The 17,338-nt window shown below is 36.1% G+C and overlaps 1 protein-coding gene across 3 annotated transcripts; it reads right to left on the bottom strand.

Moving 5' to 3' along the window:
• Nucleotides 1-7,056: 7,056 nt before the first annotated feature.
• On the bottom strand, nt 7,057-16,617 carry LOC114143467 (phospholipase A2 inhibitor and Ly6/PLAUR domain-containing protein-like). Of its 3 annotated transcripts, XR_003595255.1 has the most exons (7): nt 15,872-16,321; nt 15,374-15,506; nt 14,972-15,088; nt 14,739-14,891; nt 14,395-14,496; nt 13,734-14,291; nt 7,057-7,217 (listed from the first exon to the last, which is right to left on the bottom strand). XR_003595255.1 is itself a non-coding variant. In XM_028015543.1 (6 exons), the coding sequence occupies exons 2-6, from the start codon at nt 15,417-15,419 to the stop codon at nt 13,867-13,869; spliced, it is 843 nt and encodes a 280-aa protein (XP_027871344.1). In that variant the 5' UTR covers nt 15,420-15,478; nt 15,872-16,617; the 3' UTR covers nt 13,427-13,866. The 3 variants fall into 3 exon arrangements, 2 of the variants coding, with proteins under 2 accessions (XP_027871344.1, XP_027871343.1); XM_028015543.1 differs by lacking the exon at nt 7,057-7,217 and having other exon boundaries at nt 13,427-14,291; nt 15,374-15,478; nt 15,872-16,617; XM_028015542.1 differs by lacking the exon at nt 7,057-7,217 and having other exon boundaries at nt 13,427-14,291.
• Nucleotides 16,618-17,338: the final 721 nt, after the last annotated feature.

Raw genomic sequence — 17,338 nt, 5'->3', positions numbered from 1 at the left:
ATTTACCCAACATTTCCCTCCTGTTTATCAGATATTTGGTGCACTTCTCATATCCCTCCAAAAACAGTCACTTCAAATGATTTTCAGCTGGGAGATCATGTTTTGGAAAGCAAACATGTTTACACTCAGGGGTCACACCCAGTCCAAAAGCCAGGATCTGGATACCTGTCAGAAGAATCCTCATCAGAGTATCCTTTGTCAACGTCAGATTTTTTCTCTAATAAAGGATACATCTGTGCCATCACCTATCACAAGTTGTTAAAACAGACATTACATCATCGACAGGAGTTTCATTAGCATCATAAACATAAGCACAACATTCTCTAGTGTCATCGTCATCATCAGTGTCAGCATAATCAAACAATGGCTTAACTTAAAGAAAGTAAATTTGCTTTGTCATTTTCCATCAAGGGAATTACTTTAATCCTTTTTATCAAAGAAGCAGACCTTGAATGAGACCACATCCGCAGGGCACCAGGAAAACAGCTGCAAAACTGTAATGACAAAACAGAGATCAGATTCTCCAAAGCATCAATTCATTTGTGTACTCAACACAAATATCTTCAATTCACTGTGTCCGAGTGAATTCTCCAACGCTCGTGGCTCTGTGGCTGCTATCGTCAAAACAAGTGTGCAACTGCTTCTCCAAGCAGAGGCACTCTGCCTCAGAGACAACAGCTTGTGTTGCAGAGTTCAGAGTCAGGCTTGGAGCTCAGAACTCCAAGCCAGTCTGTATGTAGTTAGCCATGAGCAACTCATCACGTGAAGCCTTATCTCCTACTTTGTCCAGTTCTGCTCATTAAATGGTGGATGTGATCTATTCAATCTATGCTTCAATTATATATATATCACAACTCCAACTGATGGAAAATACCAAAACCCTGTAATCACCAGCTTCAAAAGACATGTTTCCAAAGTAATGTTTTGCCAGAATGTTAAACATATGCAGATCTTCCTCTTAAACCAATCTTATAAAATAGAACTAAACAAACAAAACAAAACAATAAACAAAAGCTTAAAATTTGCTGCAGTTGTACAGTTTACATTTATCATCAAAACAATGAATATCAATGTGAATTAGACAGTCCAGTTTAAATTACTTTTATAGTACAAACTGGATCTTACTGGTTATTTGTCTAAAACATTCAACATGCTTTCCTTAAACAAAATTCAAAAGTGTTAAACTTGGAGAAATTATAATGTCAACTTAACAAATCTAGACATTTTCAAAATATACCAATTTTACCTAGGTCTTTTACTTGTCGTTGAATTTAAAGTTTTATTCAAAATCGTTTTAAATGGATGTAAATCAAAACAAAAATCAAGTTTAGAAAAATCATTATAATCCCACCTGAGTACTTTTACTGATTAGTGATAACTTTAATCAATAACAGATTCTTCAAAACATTTCTTAAAACATTCTTGCTCCATTAAATTAATGCTCTGAAAATGGCTAACACAATAATATTTTTAATTTCTATAATTGTTTTCCCAAGTTAATTTACCAAAATATGCTTCATTAATCGCTATAAATTTGTTATCTATCGTTTCAAAATACTTTAGCCCATTGTCAGAACATCTTTCAATGGAGAACGACTCAAATCCATTCAAAAGAAACATATTTCACCAGACCATATCTTTCCTTTCACTTTTTTATGTGTAACACAGATCAAACATGTTCTTCAAATAAAAAATTTTTATTTAAGTAATATAAAAGATAAACCTATAACATATTCTCCCCCCTGATGATGCATTACCTGCTAATGCATCACATTTCTACTACTTTAAATAACAATGTTTATGAAACAGGTTTATGACGTTCCCTGAGAAATTCTACCAAATTCAATGCTGCCTTTTTCCCAAAAGGTAAACTCGTCAAAACAAACAAAACAATTTATTTTAGCATGCTTTAAATCTTCAAGACTATTTTCCCAAAACACTTCATGTTACAGTTTTAAAGCTCCTTATCTCATTTTACTCTTATGATTGTCAGATAATTCATTTTACAAACTCCTCAAAAATTTTCACCAGTGTTTGACAAGGCGTGTTTACCAATTAAGACTCTGTGAAGGTTTTGCATTAACCAGCCAGAGAGACGTTGAAGAAAATTCAAATATAGTCTACAAAGAAAATCCAAAAATGATAAATTGGGCCCAAACTGAAATCAACATAACAAAGTACAATTCAGTTGGTAACGGAACAAACTCAAGCACAAACTGACCTAACAAACAAGACATGAGGGGAACTTAAATAGTGGCTGATCAGACCATTAACACACACTAGCAGTAATTAAACACACAAAACCTAACAAATACTGGTCAGAATATTACTAAATCTACAAATGAAAGAAATTAAACTAAAGACCAAATTTCCCCCTCCCTGGGTGAACAAATGGAATGGCCCGCTAAGGAAGTTTGACACCCATATATGGACACCAATCAGCTGGAGCTCATCTGTATGATTTTCAGCAACAGGTCCAGAGGAAACTGGTAACTCAAAAGAAAGAAATTAATTTGTTATATTTAACAAAATATACAAAGAACTGACACATAAAGTTAACTAAATGGGTGCACAACAAATAGCCAACTAAATAGTCAGACTAATGAAAACAAATTTAAAGATAAAAATCTAAACTACTCACTAATCAATATATAAAGTAATATGAAAGGAAAACAGTAAATCATTACCAAAAGTATCTGTGTGTGACAGTCAGGACAGCTGTCACAGACTCAGTGTTTGGATGCAAAAAACTTATATTTAACATTTTCCACATTATTTCAATGCTCACTATGTATTTGCTTGCTTAAACTATCTACACTAATCTGAGCAACCTCTATTGTCAGATCACAAAACAAACCCTTAAGCCTACCATAAACCCCTCACTTCTCAGAGGGACCGACTTTATGGCAGGAAAGAGAATTAATAAGGATTTTAGGAGGAACTCTTAATTCTTCTACTGCTTTATTAGGCTTTGGCACTCGAATCATCAGATATGTTTTAGTTTCTTCTAATTTTAAAATTTGAACTTAAAAACCTTTTGTCGTTCCACTACTAAAATTGTAACTTATATTCTGATATTTTGTCAGGAGGTACTTTTAGATGATGGGAGAGAAAGTGATTTACATCACACCTTCTCGTTCTGTCTTGCGGAGCTACTGCAAGTGGGGGTTACTTCGCACTTAAAAAATAGTGGTTTGCAAAGAGGCTTCACATGTTAATTAGTTGAATCTAGTGGGGTAGCAGTTACAGCCCAACTCTGTGGCCCCCCTGCGGAGCTGCTGCAAGGGGGGGCTGCAAGTCCCCTGATCTACATTATTCTCTACAAAAGTTCCACCAGATCCTCTTTGATTAACCCATAAGTTATTTCTAACTTAATATTATCCTTCAACAACAAATTTGTACAGTGTAGCAAACTTTTTCTATATTCAATCAATTTCTAGTCAACAAGTGAGTTACTTCTATTTTATTCTGTCTTAATCATCCATAATTCCTGTAGATTTAATAATATTTTATCTATCCTAAAGTTTTGGTCAGTTTAAAAAGACTGATTGTGAAACTATCTAGAATCGGTTGCATACTGCAGTTTGTTGTTATCTGAGCAATGCCTCTCACAGTTAGAGCCTGTTTCTATTCATTTATTCACTTTATTTCCTTATTTCATTTGCAGCCCTCTCTTCTTTCTGTAGGCATTTTTTGAAATGAAATGACCTTTTGTAAGGCATTAAAAGTTCCTAAAAAAGAAATAAATCCATAAATAGAGTAATGTTAATGTATCTATCCTACCATCCCCCCGTTGAGACATGCGAAAACGCCATGGCTCAATATTGCAGCCCACTTATACAAGTTGTTTTTTGGCAAGATAGGCATATTTGCAGGTCACTTGTAGATTTGATCTTCTATTTAGTACTCCATTATTAATCCAAAGATCTTTTTCTTTTTTTAGGACTTAATTGTTGCATGTCTTTTAGGATCTATTTCATACATTAGTTTGCGTAAAGGAACCACTATTACTGCATAATTAGGCACCCAGTTTCGACAATAGTTAGTTAACCCCAGAAAAGACATCATCTGTGTTTTGGTTTTTTTTTTTCTTTGTTTTTTTTTTTAGTTTATGTAAACAGAGATACATGCGGGGAGGTCCACGTTCTGTCCAAAAATTTTAAATCATCAGGAAGAGCGACAGCTGCAACGGCTGTGTGTTTCGTATCTGTATACAGATAGGTCACTGCGATTTTAGCTGGAGTGACCTTGTTGAGCCTGTCTTCATTCTTATCAGGCCCAGCCGCATTTTTGAACCAAAGAATTATGTGTAAGTTGTCTGGAGGCATTTGATACTGGGGGGCAGAGATGGCTCCCTCAGTCAGGAGTGCCTGAGTAAAGTTAGGTGGGGGTCTGTCGGGCACATCTAATGTATAACAATAGTGTGGATTTCCATTGCCCTTAACAACAAAGAAATCTCCCTTTTTTTATTTTTTTATTTCTGACTGCCTTTTAACTGCTATGTGCCCATCAGTGGTCGGAATCAAAGCTAATCCTAGCTACATAAGGCCATCTCTGCATGAAAAGTGTTATTTCTGGTCTTACACTGTCCATAGATAATAAATCCTGTAGATTTAATTGGACCTCTTCACTCTCTAAACTTTCTGATTCTAGTCATGCTGACTGATCTATGTATTTTTCTGGGCAATATCTGGCTATGTGTCCTTCTTTCCCACAACACCAACATCCTCCTAAGTTGTTCTGTCTGAAGTTGTTTTGTTTGTAGTTCCCTCTTCCCAATCTCCCTCTCTGTCCTCTGGGGTACTGACCTCTACCCCTAAAGCTTCCTCTTCCTCTCCCGTCTTGATAAAATATTTGCTCCTCATCCTGGAAAAAGGCTCCTGAAACCTTTTTCTTTTCTTTTGAGACCTTTTCTGCGTGTATAGCGTGGTTAATGTATCCATCTAAAATCCCAGTTTTCAATCCTATGTAATGTTGATGCATTCTCAGGCTGTATTCATCAAACGCTTCTTCCTCCTCTTCTCTTTTTTGTGCTAATTCTAACCAAAATTTTACATCCTCATACCCGTCTTTGCGCATTTTCCTTGGTTTTGACTTTGTTTTTTGTTTTATTTTATGCGGATCCTGATTTTCAACATATTTCCAGTCATTTGTTTTTAAACTGTCTGTTGGCTTATTCTTGCTTATACTTTTCCCCATTTTTTTTTTTTAATAAAATTTTGCCCAGTTTTTGTCGACTCCTAGGGAATCCTATAAACTGGAGATCTTTTCAGTAGGCCAGCAATTAAAAATACCTGTAGTGGTAACCCCCGCTTCAACTCTTTCGAGTGGGGGGTTCTTACCTCTGCATCCAAGACAGGTTTGCTGGTTACAACCCTACTGTTTTATATGAGATAAAACACCAAGTGGTATTTATATCTCCAATCACACTCACACGGAATTTAAACGCCTGCCTCGTCGGACTCCGCCATCCGTTCCAATTACAATTTTAGTGCCTGATTTAAATTTTTTATTGTTGAGTAAATTTTATCATTATATATCGAATTGAAATTTTTTTTATTATTTTTTATTTTTATCGCCTAATTGATTAAATTACATTATTTTTTATTTTTTATCGAGAAAATTTTATTATTTTTATTTTTATCGCCTAATTGATTAAATTTTATTATTTTTATTTTTATCTTCCAATTTATTAAATTTTATTGCAGGTCTGCACTAGGCTCCGTGCGCCTTTTTTTCCACGAACTTTTGCGCAAGGACTTTGGACGTCCTTCACGGATTGTGTGCCCTATTTTTACCTGTTAGAGTCTAGAATTTCCAGGGTTTTCTTATTCGCGCAATGACCCTCAGTCATTCGCCACACTTTTAAACAAGAATCCACTCACCCTCTGTCTTCCCCTCAGAGCCGTCAACCGTCAGATCCCAGCAGGCAGGCAGAGCGCCAGCCCTTGAACAGGTTCTGATAAGCTTCCACTAGGAAACTTGCCGTGCGCACGGTCTTTACTGGGGTCCACCATGCCCGCTGGAATCCTTCCGGTATTTTGGCATCCGGCTGCGAAGGACCAAATAATGTCAGGTCTAAATACCTATTAAACAAACACAGGAAAGACAAGAGAGTTAGATTCTTTGTTTCTCGCGAGGAGAGCAGACAGAGATGTGCTTTCAGTAACAAATCTCCAACCTGCTCTGAAACACATCTGTCTGTTCCTCTCTTTTATTGCTCTTTCAGAGTCCCTTTCACAGAGAGCACTGCAACTCTAAGGGGTGGGGTCAAAGCATTTTAGTTGCAGTGCTACAAGACAATCACTAAACTAAACACATGTTATCTACAATCTAAATCCTTCTTGCTCCAGGCACGGCGTCGAATAGGACACGTTGTATAGCTTCAAAGCAACGGCTTTGTAGCACAGAGCAGAGTTTATTGCAGGCTTGTAAAACTCTGCTGGGAGCAACTAACACCTCTGTCTTGTAGGAAGTCCTGCAGGGCAACAGCTGCTGAGAGTAGCTGTCACCCCTATTTCCCAGGGAAGTCTCAGGATAGAATCAAAGTTATTTAACACACAGAAACATTATCTAAATGTAACTACAAGGCTACATGATACAACAAATATTTGATAATACTAATAATACAATTTAACCAACACTTTAGCTCAGAGAACAGGTGATTATGTAGAAAAAGCTATTTCACTCATAACTCTTTATTTCTTCATGTTTGAGGAGGGATGCATTTTTTGACAAAGCAAATTATTCATGTGGCAACAGCCATTCAGTTATCTTAAAAAAATCCTTCACTCACACCTAATTTTATTCCCTCTCTCCTTTTACCCCCAGCCTTTCAGTTCATGTTTTTAAATCATTTCAGTCAATCTTCCTCAGTTGCATCAGATTAAAAAATAAACATTTAGAATCAGAAAAGTACACAGAATTATTTTTTAATGCATTTATTCAGCAGTATTTTTTTAGAGAACAACAGCAGTGAAGTATTGAGGATGTTTACAGAATGTTGCTTGGTTTTATCTTAGTGAATTTATAGAGAATCAATAAAAAGAAAAAACAGATTTATTAAATGAATTATGCATAAAAAGAAAACCTGGTAGCAATGCAATTATTTCTATCAGCTAAGAAAGTAAGACAGCTACTTTCTCTCTGAGTCTCTCCAGGTTGAATTTTACGTTCATGTTGGTTAGTTTTCCATTCAAACTCTACAATCTTGGGCTCTGAAAGCTTTTAACTTTTCTTTGATTAATAAAAAGTTTTAATATTAAATCAAAGAAAATGAAACATGTTTATTCCACATCTATAACATCAAGTCATTTTGTTTTTTCAAAACTAAACATTTAGAATCAGATCGGTACTGGACCCAGAATTAAAAAAATTGTGTTTATTGAGGAAGATTATTTTAGTATAGAACAACAAAGTATAGAGGATGTTGTTGATTATAAAATGTTGCTTAGCTAACCAAGCTATAGAAAAATAAAAAGAACAGGTTTAGAAAATGAATTGTGATTAAAAAGAAAACATGGCAGCAATTCAGTAGCTTCTGTGAGCTAAGAAAAAAAGATAGAAAACAACAGAGGCACCAACAGGAGCAGCAGGGTGGGACTGGTGCTGCTGGCGCTGCTTTTGCTTCCTGGGCTGATGGTGCTGCTGACGCCGTTGCAGTAGTTGCCCCGGCAGCAGCTAACCTTTGCTCCAGGGTGCTGTGAAGTTAACTGACTCATCACTGAAGAAAAATGATCTGAGCACACCGACTTAGAGGCACATCCCTTCATCATGAAACTTACTCCTACTGCATGTCCTGTGAAAATGAAAATAGTTATGATGCAAGTAACACATTTGTATCTGGTCTTAATGTTCTTGTGATGATAAATATGAAGCATGCAAACATGTTGGCCTTTTACCTGTTACATTAACACAGTAGTTTTCATCCCCTGCACATTTAACGGTTTTCATGCAGTTTTCTTCATCACAGCTGTAGCACTTTTTTCTATTTGGAGTGGAGACTAAAATACAGAGATAGTTATTCAGTTTAAAAGAAATTAAGAATTATTATAATTTTTTCTTAAAAGCTTTAATTTTTTGTCACCAACTTGTTTCTTCTAAAACATGTATATGAAGCTGGAATTACAAAACTAAGTGTATTCTGTTTTTTAATCCAAATCTATAGTTAGTTAAAAAACGTTTGTGAGCACTGTAAATTCAAATTGTGCAAAGTATTGAAAAACATAATCAATGAATTAATTACCAAGTTTTGTGTAGTTAATCTGGGCGTTGCAGAGATCTTCACTGCAGCACTTGCTGTTTTGTACAATTCTGTAATCTCCATAGCTGATAGAGTAATTAAGACACAGATCAACATAAAGCAATCTTTGGAGTTCCGCTCAGACTTTGAACCACCTGTAATTAAAGAACACAAATTTTAAACTGATGAGTTCCCAAACTAAGAATCATCAACAGGAAACCTCACAAATACGTACCTAAATAATAGCCTTTTGTTGTTACTGAACAACTATAGTTCTTTGAGGAACATTCAGTTGTTTCCTCAGAGCAAGTTCCATATTAGTCAGGTTCACATTTACATTTCAGGTTGTCAGCTAATTAAAACAAAGAGAAAATGAACATTTATTGTCAAAAGTATGAAGGAAACTATTATATAGAATTATTTCTAAATGCCAAAATCCTCTTCTTAACCAAGACAAAATGGCTGAATCACATCAGCACAAAATAGAGAGAGGGAAGAAAAAGTTTGAAAGTTTAACAAGAAAAGTAGAAAAGAGATTATTATTGTAAGTTTTAATGGGAGAAAATCTAAATATAATGAAATCACACTAAATAATGCAATGTTAGAATAATATTAATCGTAATCAAAAACTTGCCTTCCGGTAGAAACAGCACCACCAGCACCAAAGTGAAGAGGAACATTTTGCTGATGGATTACAGGATTTCCTTGGAGGGGATCTACTCCCAGTTTTATACCTCCTCTAAATAAGCAGATCCTCCTGTTTGTGACTGGCAGATTTGTAGTGGATACAAAAGAAGCACAATGAAAAACAGGCCATTTTTTTTTATCCAATCACAGCGCTCTAATTGAATACAAGGAAATTGCTGTATGATATGAGCTCTTCTGAAAAAATAATTATCTGGTAAAATCCTTGATGTTTGTCTAGATTGTTTTTATAAGTCTGAGTATTTAATTATTGCAGCAAAAAATATTAAAAGTGTCCAAGCCCGCCTTAACGCGTTAGCTTAGCCAACACAAATGCTAGTTGCTCCGTTAATTAAAACAAAGTAGCTATAAAAGCAGCCCGCCTTTACGCGGTAGCTGCTTCAAACGCCTGTTTAACTGAAGAAATGTTTCTTTCAAGCACTTACGAGCACAGCGCAGGCCTGTCCTGGTACTGCGGTCAGCGGCGTCTTCCTAGGATCGGTTAAGCGGAGCCAAGCTAGCCTGAATGTGCTGAGGGAGCTTAGCTGTAGTTCTTCACACGGGAAGAAAGCGATAATGAGTTGAGATGTTTTCTCAAGAACAGCCTGCAGACGTTGAACACAAAACACATGTGCAGCTCACGATAAAGAGCTGTTTAGGTGCTAAAAGTCATATTTTATGTATATGTGAGCTTGATGGCTTTCTATAAACTTGGATGCTTTGAACACGTTCATTCTGGACTTCAACGTTAGGAAACTGTGAACTTTATTGAGTTTTTGAAGACAGTTTGTTCATATTTAACTGCAGTTAAAACAATCACCGGTTGAAATCCTGAAAACTCCAAGTGAACAACGGTTCTTTGTGTGATTATGTGCATGTGTACATACAATGATTGCTTTTGAGTATAATAGTAGAATTCAAAGCAATTATATGTAGATTTTGCATACAGGAGGTCAGAAGATGTGGAGGGTTTTGCATAGCGATAGGAACTTGAATTTAAACCCAAAATTCAACTTCCTATTTTTCATATCAAGGAGCTAAGTGAAGCATATTACGCTTATCATAAGCACTGCAGTTTCCGCTTCCTGGTTTTTTTTTTTTTTTTGCTGTAATGCGACCTGTAGCTGATAGTCTGAATACAGGTCGCATTTTTTCGAAAGCGACCCAGGCAACTTGTGTATTTGATTCGTATCCGATCTTTTCAAATGTGACCTGAATCTTAAAGGCCGTGTTCATCAGACGTTAACGTCACTGATACTCAACAAATCTCACTAGTCTTTGTAAGCGAGAAGGAAAATAACAACCATGATGGACAATAATGAGGATTAAGTTGTTAATATGCTGCTCCTGTCGGTCAACAACTTCAAAATAACAAGCTTTGCTCCACTGTTAGCATCCATGTTTACTTCCACAAACACTGAGCGCTTTTTCTTATTCTTTAAGGCAGTTGGCAAAACAATGAGCTCTCTCTCTATGTGTGACCTTATTGCGCCCTCTACTGGGCATACGGGACACTTTCTGGTGTATTGCGTTCACAGGAGATTAGGTCGCATTAATTGGGAAATGTGAAAGGTCACAGCAAAAAAAATCTGATTGACAAAAATCAGGAATTGGGTCACTTCAGACTGCAGTTGAAACACAGCCTCTATTTTAGGTATATGTGATGTACATATTTAACTTTATAAAGATGGCTTTAGACTGATTAATAACTCTAGTTTTGTCTGATTTGTTTCTGTATGAACTGAATATTTTAATATGGTAACCCATTTTTATTATTATTTTTTTACCTTGGTCAATTGGGCAAGTACTGGAAAATGTTTAATACACTTAGTGTGTCATTCTAGTATGAAGTTTAAATTGGGGCCATAAAGTTTGTTCAATAGGAGAAAAAGATTTGAACCTGACAGAAATACTCCAAACTACTTTTCAGATTTAAAAGTTTTTTTTTATTCCAGAGATTTATCATTATTTTTTTTACAGATTCAAACACAATGACTGCAGTTGTCCAGCTGTCAGTCATGAGTCCATGTCCTTGCCATCTGAGGTCCAGCCACCCAGGCCAAAACAGGGCCAGAAGTTTGAATCTGAAAAAAATGGACATATCTGAAGCTCAAAAATACCTTAAATCTGAAAAGTAGTTTTGAACATGTTTCTTAGTTTCAAATGTTATTTTTAAATTTCAAACATTTTTCCCAGTTTCATTTTTTTTCTTCTGACGAACCTTTGTGGCCCCAATTTAGCTCCATACCTATGCAGATATTTGGGGTGAAACAAGGCTGGTGACATAAAAAAAAGTGAGAACTTTGAAGAAAAAATTGTTATGATTCTGCAGTTCTTTAGACTAGAAGTTCAACCCAAATGGAAAAAAAGTTCTCAGCTGTGAAGGAGAAAACTGCATGAAATCCCTCAACTGTGAAGGGAATGAAACCTCCTGCATCACAGTATCAGGAAAGAGAATATCATGTTTTTACATAATGAGTATTTATCCTGCTAAGACCAGAAAACAAACATGTTACTGACAACATAACTTTATTTTCATCTTCACAGTGAATGCAGCAGGAGATGGATCTATTAGATGCAGAAGAGTTTCGCTGTTGCCAGGGCGACTACTGCAACAGGACCAGCAGTGCCAGTACGCCCCCTGCTGGTCCTGTTGCTGTCACTGTTATTTTCTGTCTCATGTTCGTAGCTTATAGAAACAACAACATTGCTGCCATGATTTCTTTTTAAGCATGTTTCATTTAATAAGTCTGCTCTTTTTCTTTGAGCTGATTCTCTATAAATTTAGTAAACAAACACCAAAATATATATAAAAAAATCTGATTCTAAATGTTTATTAGCAAAAATATATTTTGTGAAAGATAACATTGAAGCAACATGTGTCAGAGGTATGAATAAACGCAGAAGTTTTTGATCTGTGCCGAATTTATAAAGTGTGAAAATGTGGAGTTAAAGAGTTGTTAGTGCCCCCTGGTGGTGGCTACATCTTACCGCACCTGGTATTACTATATCAGGTGCTTTTGTCACCACCAGGGGGCACTAAAGACTTTTGCATTTTCACACTGTTTAACTCACCACTGACCACTTCTACATGTATTCTTACCTCTGCTGTGATACATTTTTGCTTTAGTATCATCTTTCACATTTTAGCGAAAGAGCCAGTAAAAGCTTCCAGCACCTGGTATTCCCAGGCAGTCTCCCATTCAAGTATTAACCAGGCCCGACCCAGACGAAATCGGCGGAGATGGGAAGGAGGCGCATGATGAGGTGATTGACTGAGCAGATGAAAAGAAAAGCATCTTCCAGTTTGAATTTACACCAAGGTTCATCACAGTGCATTTTATGCTTTATGCTTTAATTTTAAAGACTGATGATTACAGCTCACAGATTTTTAAATGAACATGATTCATTGTTGGTCCTTTAGTCTTGCAGAACAGGAAATCTTGTGTCCAGTGAAACCAGTTTCCAGCACTTTGCTGCAGTTAGAGAATAAAGCAGAGGTGTGAGCCAAGAGCCATTTCAAGCCATTTGTGACTTTAAGCACAAATAATCTGTTTGATCCCCAAAATAACAAAACGATCTGATTTTACAGGAAAAACTGATATAGTTTGAATATTTATTAGCACAGTTCCATGATTACATCTTGCCATGTAGTCTGGTTGTTTATAACAAACTACTAACCTTAGTTAGTAGTTTGAACCTTGAATTAACCAAAACGTATAGAAACAGCAAGTTATTCAATATTCTGTTTATTAAAGAGATCAAACAGAAAATGATAATAGTTTTTACACATTTTAACATAAAATGCTTCACAAATTAAATAAATGTGCATCATCAGAAGCTTTGGACCAATAAGCTGAGGACAAAGCCAGATAGTGTGGATCAACTTGCCTGGAGAATGTTGGCCTCCATCACAGGCAGGAGAAACGTTGGTGTAAAACTTGGCCAGACGTGTTTATATAATAAGTGCAATAAACAAGTTTGCATTGAATTAGATTATGTCTGGCACAAATAGAGGACTTATGCACTAATGACAGGATTAGTGTCCAAAGATCCTCTGAACATTTGGATAAAACATGTTTGATAAATTAATTTATTTAAATTGAGTAAATGTAAAACATTATGTATTTGAAAGTGGTGAGAGTTTTAGATTGTAAAAGGTTAAAGCTGGACGATATTCCCCAAATATTGTCCTGTTGGTATGAAACTCCTACCTTTATTTCATAGAACAGGTGATTATGTAGAAAAAGCTATTTCACTCATAACTCTTTATTTCTTCATGTTTGAGGAGGGATGCAGTTTTTTGACAAAGCAAATTATTCATGTGGCAACAGCCATTCAGTTATCTTAAAAAAATCCTTCACTCACACCTAATTTTATTCCCTCTCTCCTTTTATCCCCAGCCTTTCAGTTCATGTTTTTAAATCATTTCAGTCAATCTTCCTCAGTTGCATCAGATTAAAAAATAAACATTTAGAATCAGAAAAGTACACAGATTTATTTTTAATGCATTTATTCAGCAGGATTTGTTTTTAGAGAACAACAGCAGTGAAGTATTGAGGATGTTTACAGAATGTTGCTTGGTTTTATCTTAGTGAATTTATAGAGAATCAATGAAAAGAAAAAAAACAGATTTATTAAATGAATTATGCATAAAAAGAAAACCTGGTAGCAATGCAATTATTTCTATCAGCTAAGAAAGTAAGACAGCTACTTTCTCTCTGAGTCTCTCCAGGTTGAATTTTACGTTCATGTTGGTTAGTTTTCCATTCAAACTCTACAATCTTGGGCTCTGAAAGCTTTTAACTTTTCTTTGATTAAAACAAGTTTTAATATTAAATCAAAGAAAATCAAACATGTTTATTCCACATCTATAACATCAAGTCATTTTGTTTTTTCAAAACTAAACATTTAGAATCAGATCGGTACTGGACCCAGAATTAAAAAAAATTGTGTTTATTGAGGAAGATTATTTTAGTATAGAACAACAAAGTATAGAGGATGTTGTTGATTATAACATGTTGCTTAGCTAACCAAGCTATAGAATCAAATAAAAAGAACAGGTTTAGAAAATGAATTGTGATTAAAAAGAAAACATGGCAGCAATTCAGTAGCTTCTGTGAGCTAAGAAAAAAGTTAGAAAACAACAGAGGCACCAACAGGAGCAGCAGGGTGGGACTGGTGCTGCTGGCGCTGCTTTTGCTGATGGTGCTGCTGACGCCGTTGCAGTAGTTGCCCCGGCAGCAGCTAATCTTTGTTCCAGGGGGCCGTGAAGTTAACTGACTCATCACTGAAGAAAATTGATCTGAGCACACCAACTTAGAGGCACATCCCTTCGACATCAAAGTTACTCCTACTGCATGTCCTGTGAAAATGAAAATAGTTATGATACAAGTAACACATTTGTATCTGGTCTTAATGTTCTTGTGATGATAAATATGAAGCATGCAAACATGTTGGCCTTTTACCTTTTATATCAATGCAGTAGTTTTCATCCCCTGCACATTTAAGGGTTTTCATGCAGTTTTCTTCATCACAGCTGTAGCACTTTTTTCTATTTGGAGTGGAGACTAAAATACAGAGATAGTTATTCAGTTTAAAAGAAATTAAGAATTATTATAATTTTTTCTTAAAAGCTTTAATTTTTTGTCACCAACTTGTTTCTTCTAAAACACGTATATGAAGCTGGAATTACAAAACTAAGTGTATTCTGTTTTTTAATCCAAATCTATAGTTAGTTAAAAAAAGTTTGTGAGCACTGTAAATTCAAATTGTGCAAAGTATTGAAAAACATAATCAATGAATTAATTACCAGGTTTTGTGTAGTTAATCTGGGCGTTGCAGAGATCTTCACTGCAGCACTTGGTGTTTTGTACAATTCTGTAAGCTCCATAGCTGACAGAGAAGCTAATACACAGTTCAGACCTAATGCAACCTTTGGAGTTGTGCTCAGACTTTGCACCACCTGTAATTAAAGAACACAAATTTTAAACTGATGAGTTCCCAAACTAAGAATCATCAACAGGAAACCTCACAAATACGTACCTAAATAATAGACTTTTGTTCTTACTGAACAACTATAGTTCTTTGAGGAACATTCAGTTGTTTCATCAGAGCAAATTCCCTCGGGGCCAGATTCACATTTACATTTCAGGTTGTCAGCTAATTAAAACAAGGAGAAAATGAACATTTATTGTCAACAAAAGTATGAAGGAAACTATTATATAGAATTATTTCTAAATGCCAAAATCCTCTTCTTAACCAAGACAAAATGGCTGAATCACATCAGCACAAAATACAGAGAGGGAAAAAAAAGTTTGAAAGTTTAACAAGAAAAGTAGAAAAGAGATTATTATTGTAAGTTTTAATGGGAGAAAATCTAAATATAATGAAATCACACTAAATAATGCAATGTTAGAATAATATTAATCGTAATCAAAAACTTGCCTTCCGGTAGAAACAGCACCACCAGCACCAAAGTGAAGAGGAACATTTTGCTGATGGATTACAGGATTTCCTTGGAGGGGATCTACTCCCAGTTTTATACCTCCTCTAAATAAGCAGATCCTCCTGTTTGTGACTGGCAGATTTGTAGTGGATGCAAAAAGAAGCACAATGAAAAACAGGCCATTTTCTTTTATCCAATCACAGCGCTCTAATTGAATACAAGGAAAATGCTGTATGATATGAGCTCTTCTGAAAAAATAATTATCTGGTAAAATCCTTGATGTTTGTCTAGATTGTTTTTATAAGTCTGAGTATTTAATTATTGCAGCAAAAAATATTAAAAGTGTCCAAGCCCGCCTTAACGCGTTAGCTTAGCCAACACAAATGCTAGTTGCTCCGTTAATTAAAACAAAGTAGCTATAAAAGCAGCCCGCCTTTACGCGGTAGCTGCTTCAAACGCCTGTTTAACTGAAGAAATGTTTCTTTCCAAGCACTTACCGAGCACAGCGCAGGCCTGTCCTGGTACTGCGGTCAGCGGCGTCTTCCTAGGATCGGTTAAGCGGAGCCAAGCTAGCCTGAATGTGCTGAGGGAGCTTAGCTGTAGTTCTTCACACGGGAAGAAAGCGATAATGAGTTGAGATGTTTTCTCAAGAACAGCCTGCAGACGTTGAACACAAAAACCACATGTGCAGCTCACAGATAAAGAGCTGTTTAGGTGCTAAAAGTCATATTTTATGTATATGTGAGCTTGATGGCTTTCTATAAACTTGGATGCTTTGAACACGTTCATTCTGGACTTCAACGTTAGGAAACTGTGAACTTTATTGAGTTTTTGAAGACAGTTTGTTCATATTTAACTGCAGTTAAAACAATCACCGGTTGAAATCCTGAAAACTCCAAGTGAACAACGGTTCTTTGTGTGATTATGTGCATGTGTACATACAATGATTGCTTTTGAGTATAATAGTATAATTCAAAGCAATTATATGTAGATTTTTGCATACAGGAGGTCAGAAGATGTGGAGGGTTTGCATAGCGATAGGAACTTGAATTTAAACCCAAAATTCAACTTCCTATTTTTCATATCAAGGAGCTAAGTGAAGCATATTGCGCTTATCATAAGCACTGCAGTTTCCACTTCCTGTTTTTTTTTTTTTTTTTTTGCTGTAATGCGACCTGTAGCTGATAGTCTGAATACAGGTCGCATTTTTTCGAAAGCGACCCAGGCAACTTGTGTATTTGATTCGTATCCGATCTTTTCAAATGTGACCTGAATCTTAAAGGCCGTGTTCATCAGACGTTAACGTCACTGATACTCAACAAATCTCACTAGTGTAACCCTTCTTGACTGAGCGGTCAGCCACAAACACCAACTGGCGCAGCTCCCACTCATAGGGTCATATTTTTCCAGCCCAACCACAAGAAAACTTTATAAATTATATTTGTAATTGTTAAATGATCTTACAGTATTTCGTTAATTGTTGAACTAGAAAAATATGGCCCCAAGTAAAAACAATAGCGAACAGCTGCCTCTCTCGCACCAACCTCCACCAGCGTTCCTCAGAATTCTGGTGGGAGAAGCCGCGAGAGCGTCTGAAGGACCCGTTGCATGCAGCCACTCATCACACCACCAGGTGGCTCCAAACACATGGATACAACAATCTCATTACAAACACATACACACTATTATTATTATTTTGGGCAAAATTCACATACACATTCATACACACTTTTCTCTCTGTTACACCCACCCCTGCTGAATTTTGACCGAAATGATTAAAGTGCTGAATTATCACCATAACGGAAAATAAATAAATGAAGTGCAACTAGTGAAGTGTGTGGACAAACACTCTGTGTGTCAACTGAAGCATTTGAGGGATTATTGTCACAGTCCATCTCACTAGGGGGCAACAGAGATTCCCCGTCTGCCTGTGCTGCAGAGACAACATCTCCATCAGAGTCATT

The sequence above is a fragment of the Xiphophorus couchianus genome, chromosome 4 (assembly GCF_001444195.1).
Source record: "Xiphophorus couchianus chromosome 4, X_couchianus-1.0, whole genome shotgun sequence".
NCBI lineage: Eukaryota > Metazoa > Chordata > Actinopteri > Cyprinodontiformes > Poeciliidae > Xiphophorus > Xiphophorus couchianus.
This window is presented reverse-complemented; position numbering and strand designations above follow the sequence as displayed.

Excerpts from the sequence above, each read along its gene's own strand:
- LOC114143467 (XM_028015543.1), bottom strand. The coding sequence starts at position 15,419 with ATGTTCCTCTTCACTTTGGTGCTGGTGGTGCTGTTTCTACCGGAAG. Across the intron at positions 14,892-14,971 it reads AACAAAAGTCTATTATTTAG|GTGGTGCAAAGTCTGAGCAC; the intron begins GTACGTATTTGT and ends CTTTAATTACAG. Across the intron at positions 14,292-14,394 it reads CTACTGCATTGATATAAAAG|GACATGCAGTAGGAGTAACT; the intron begins GTAAAAGGCCAA and ends TCATTTTCACAG.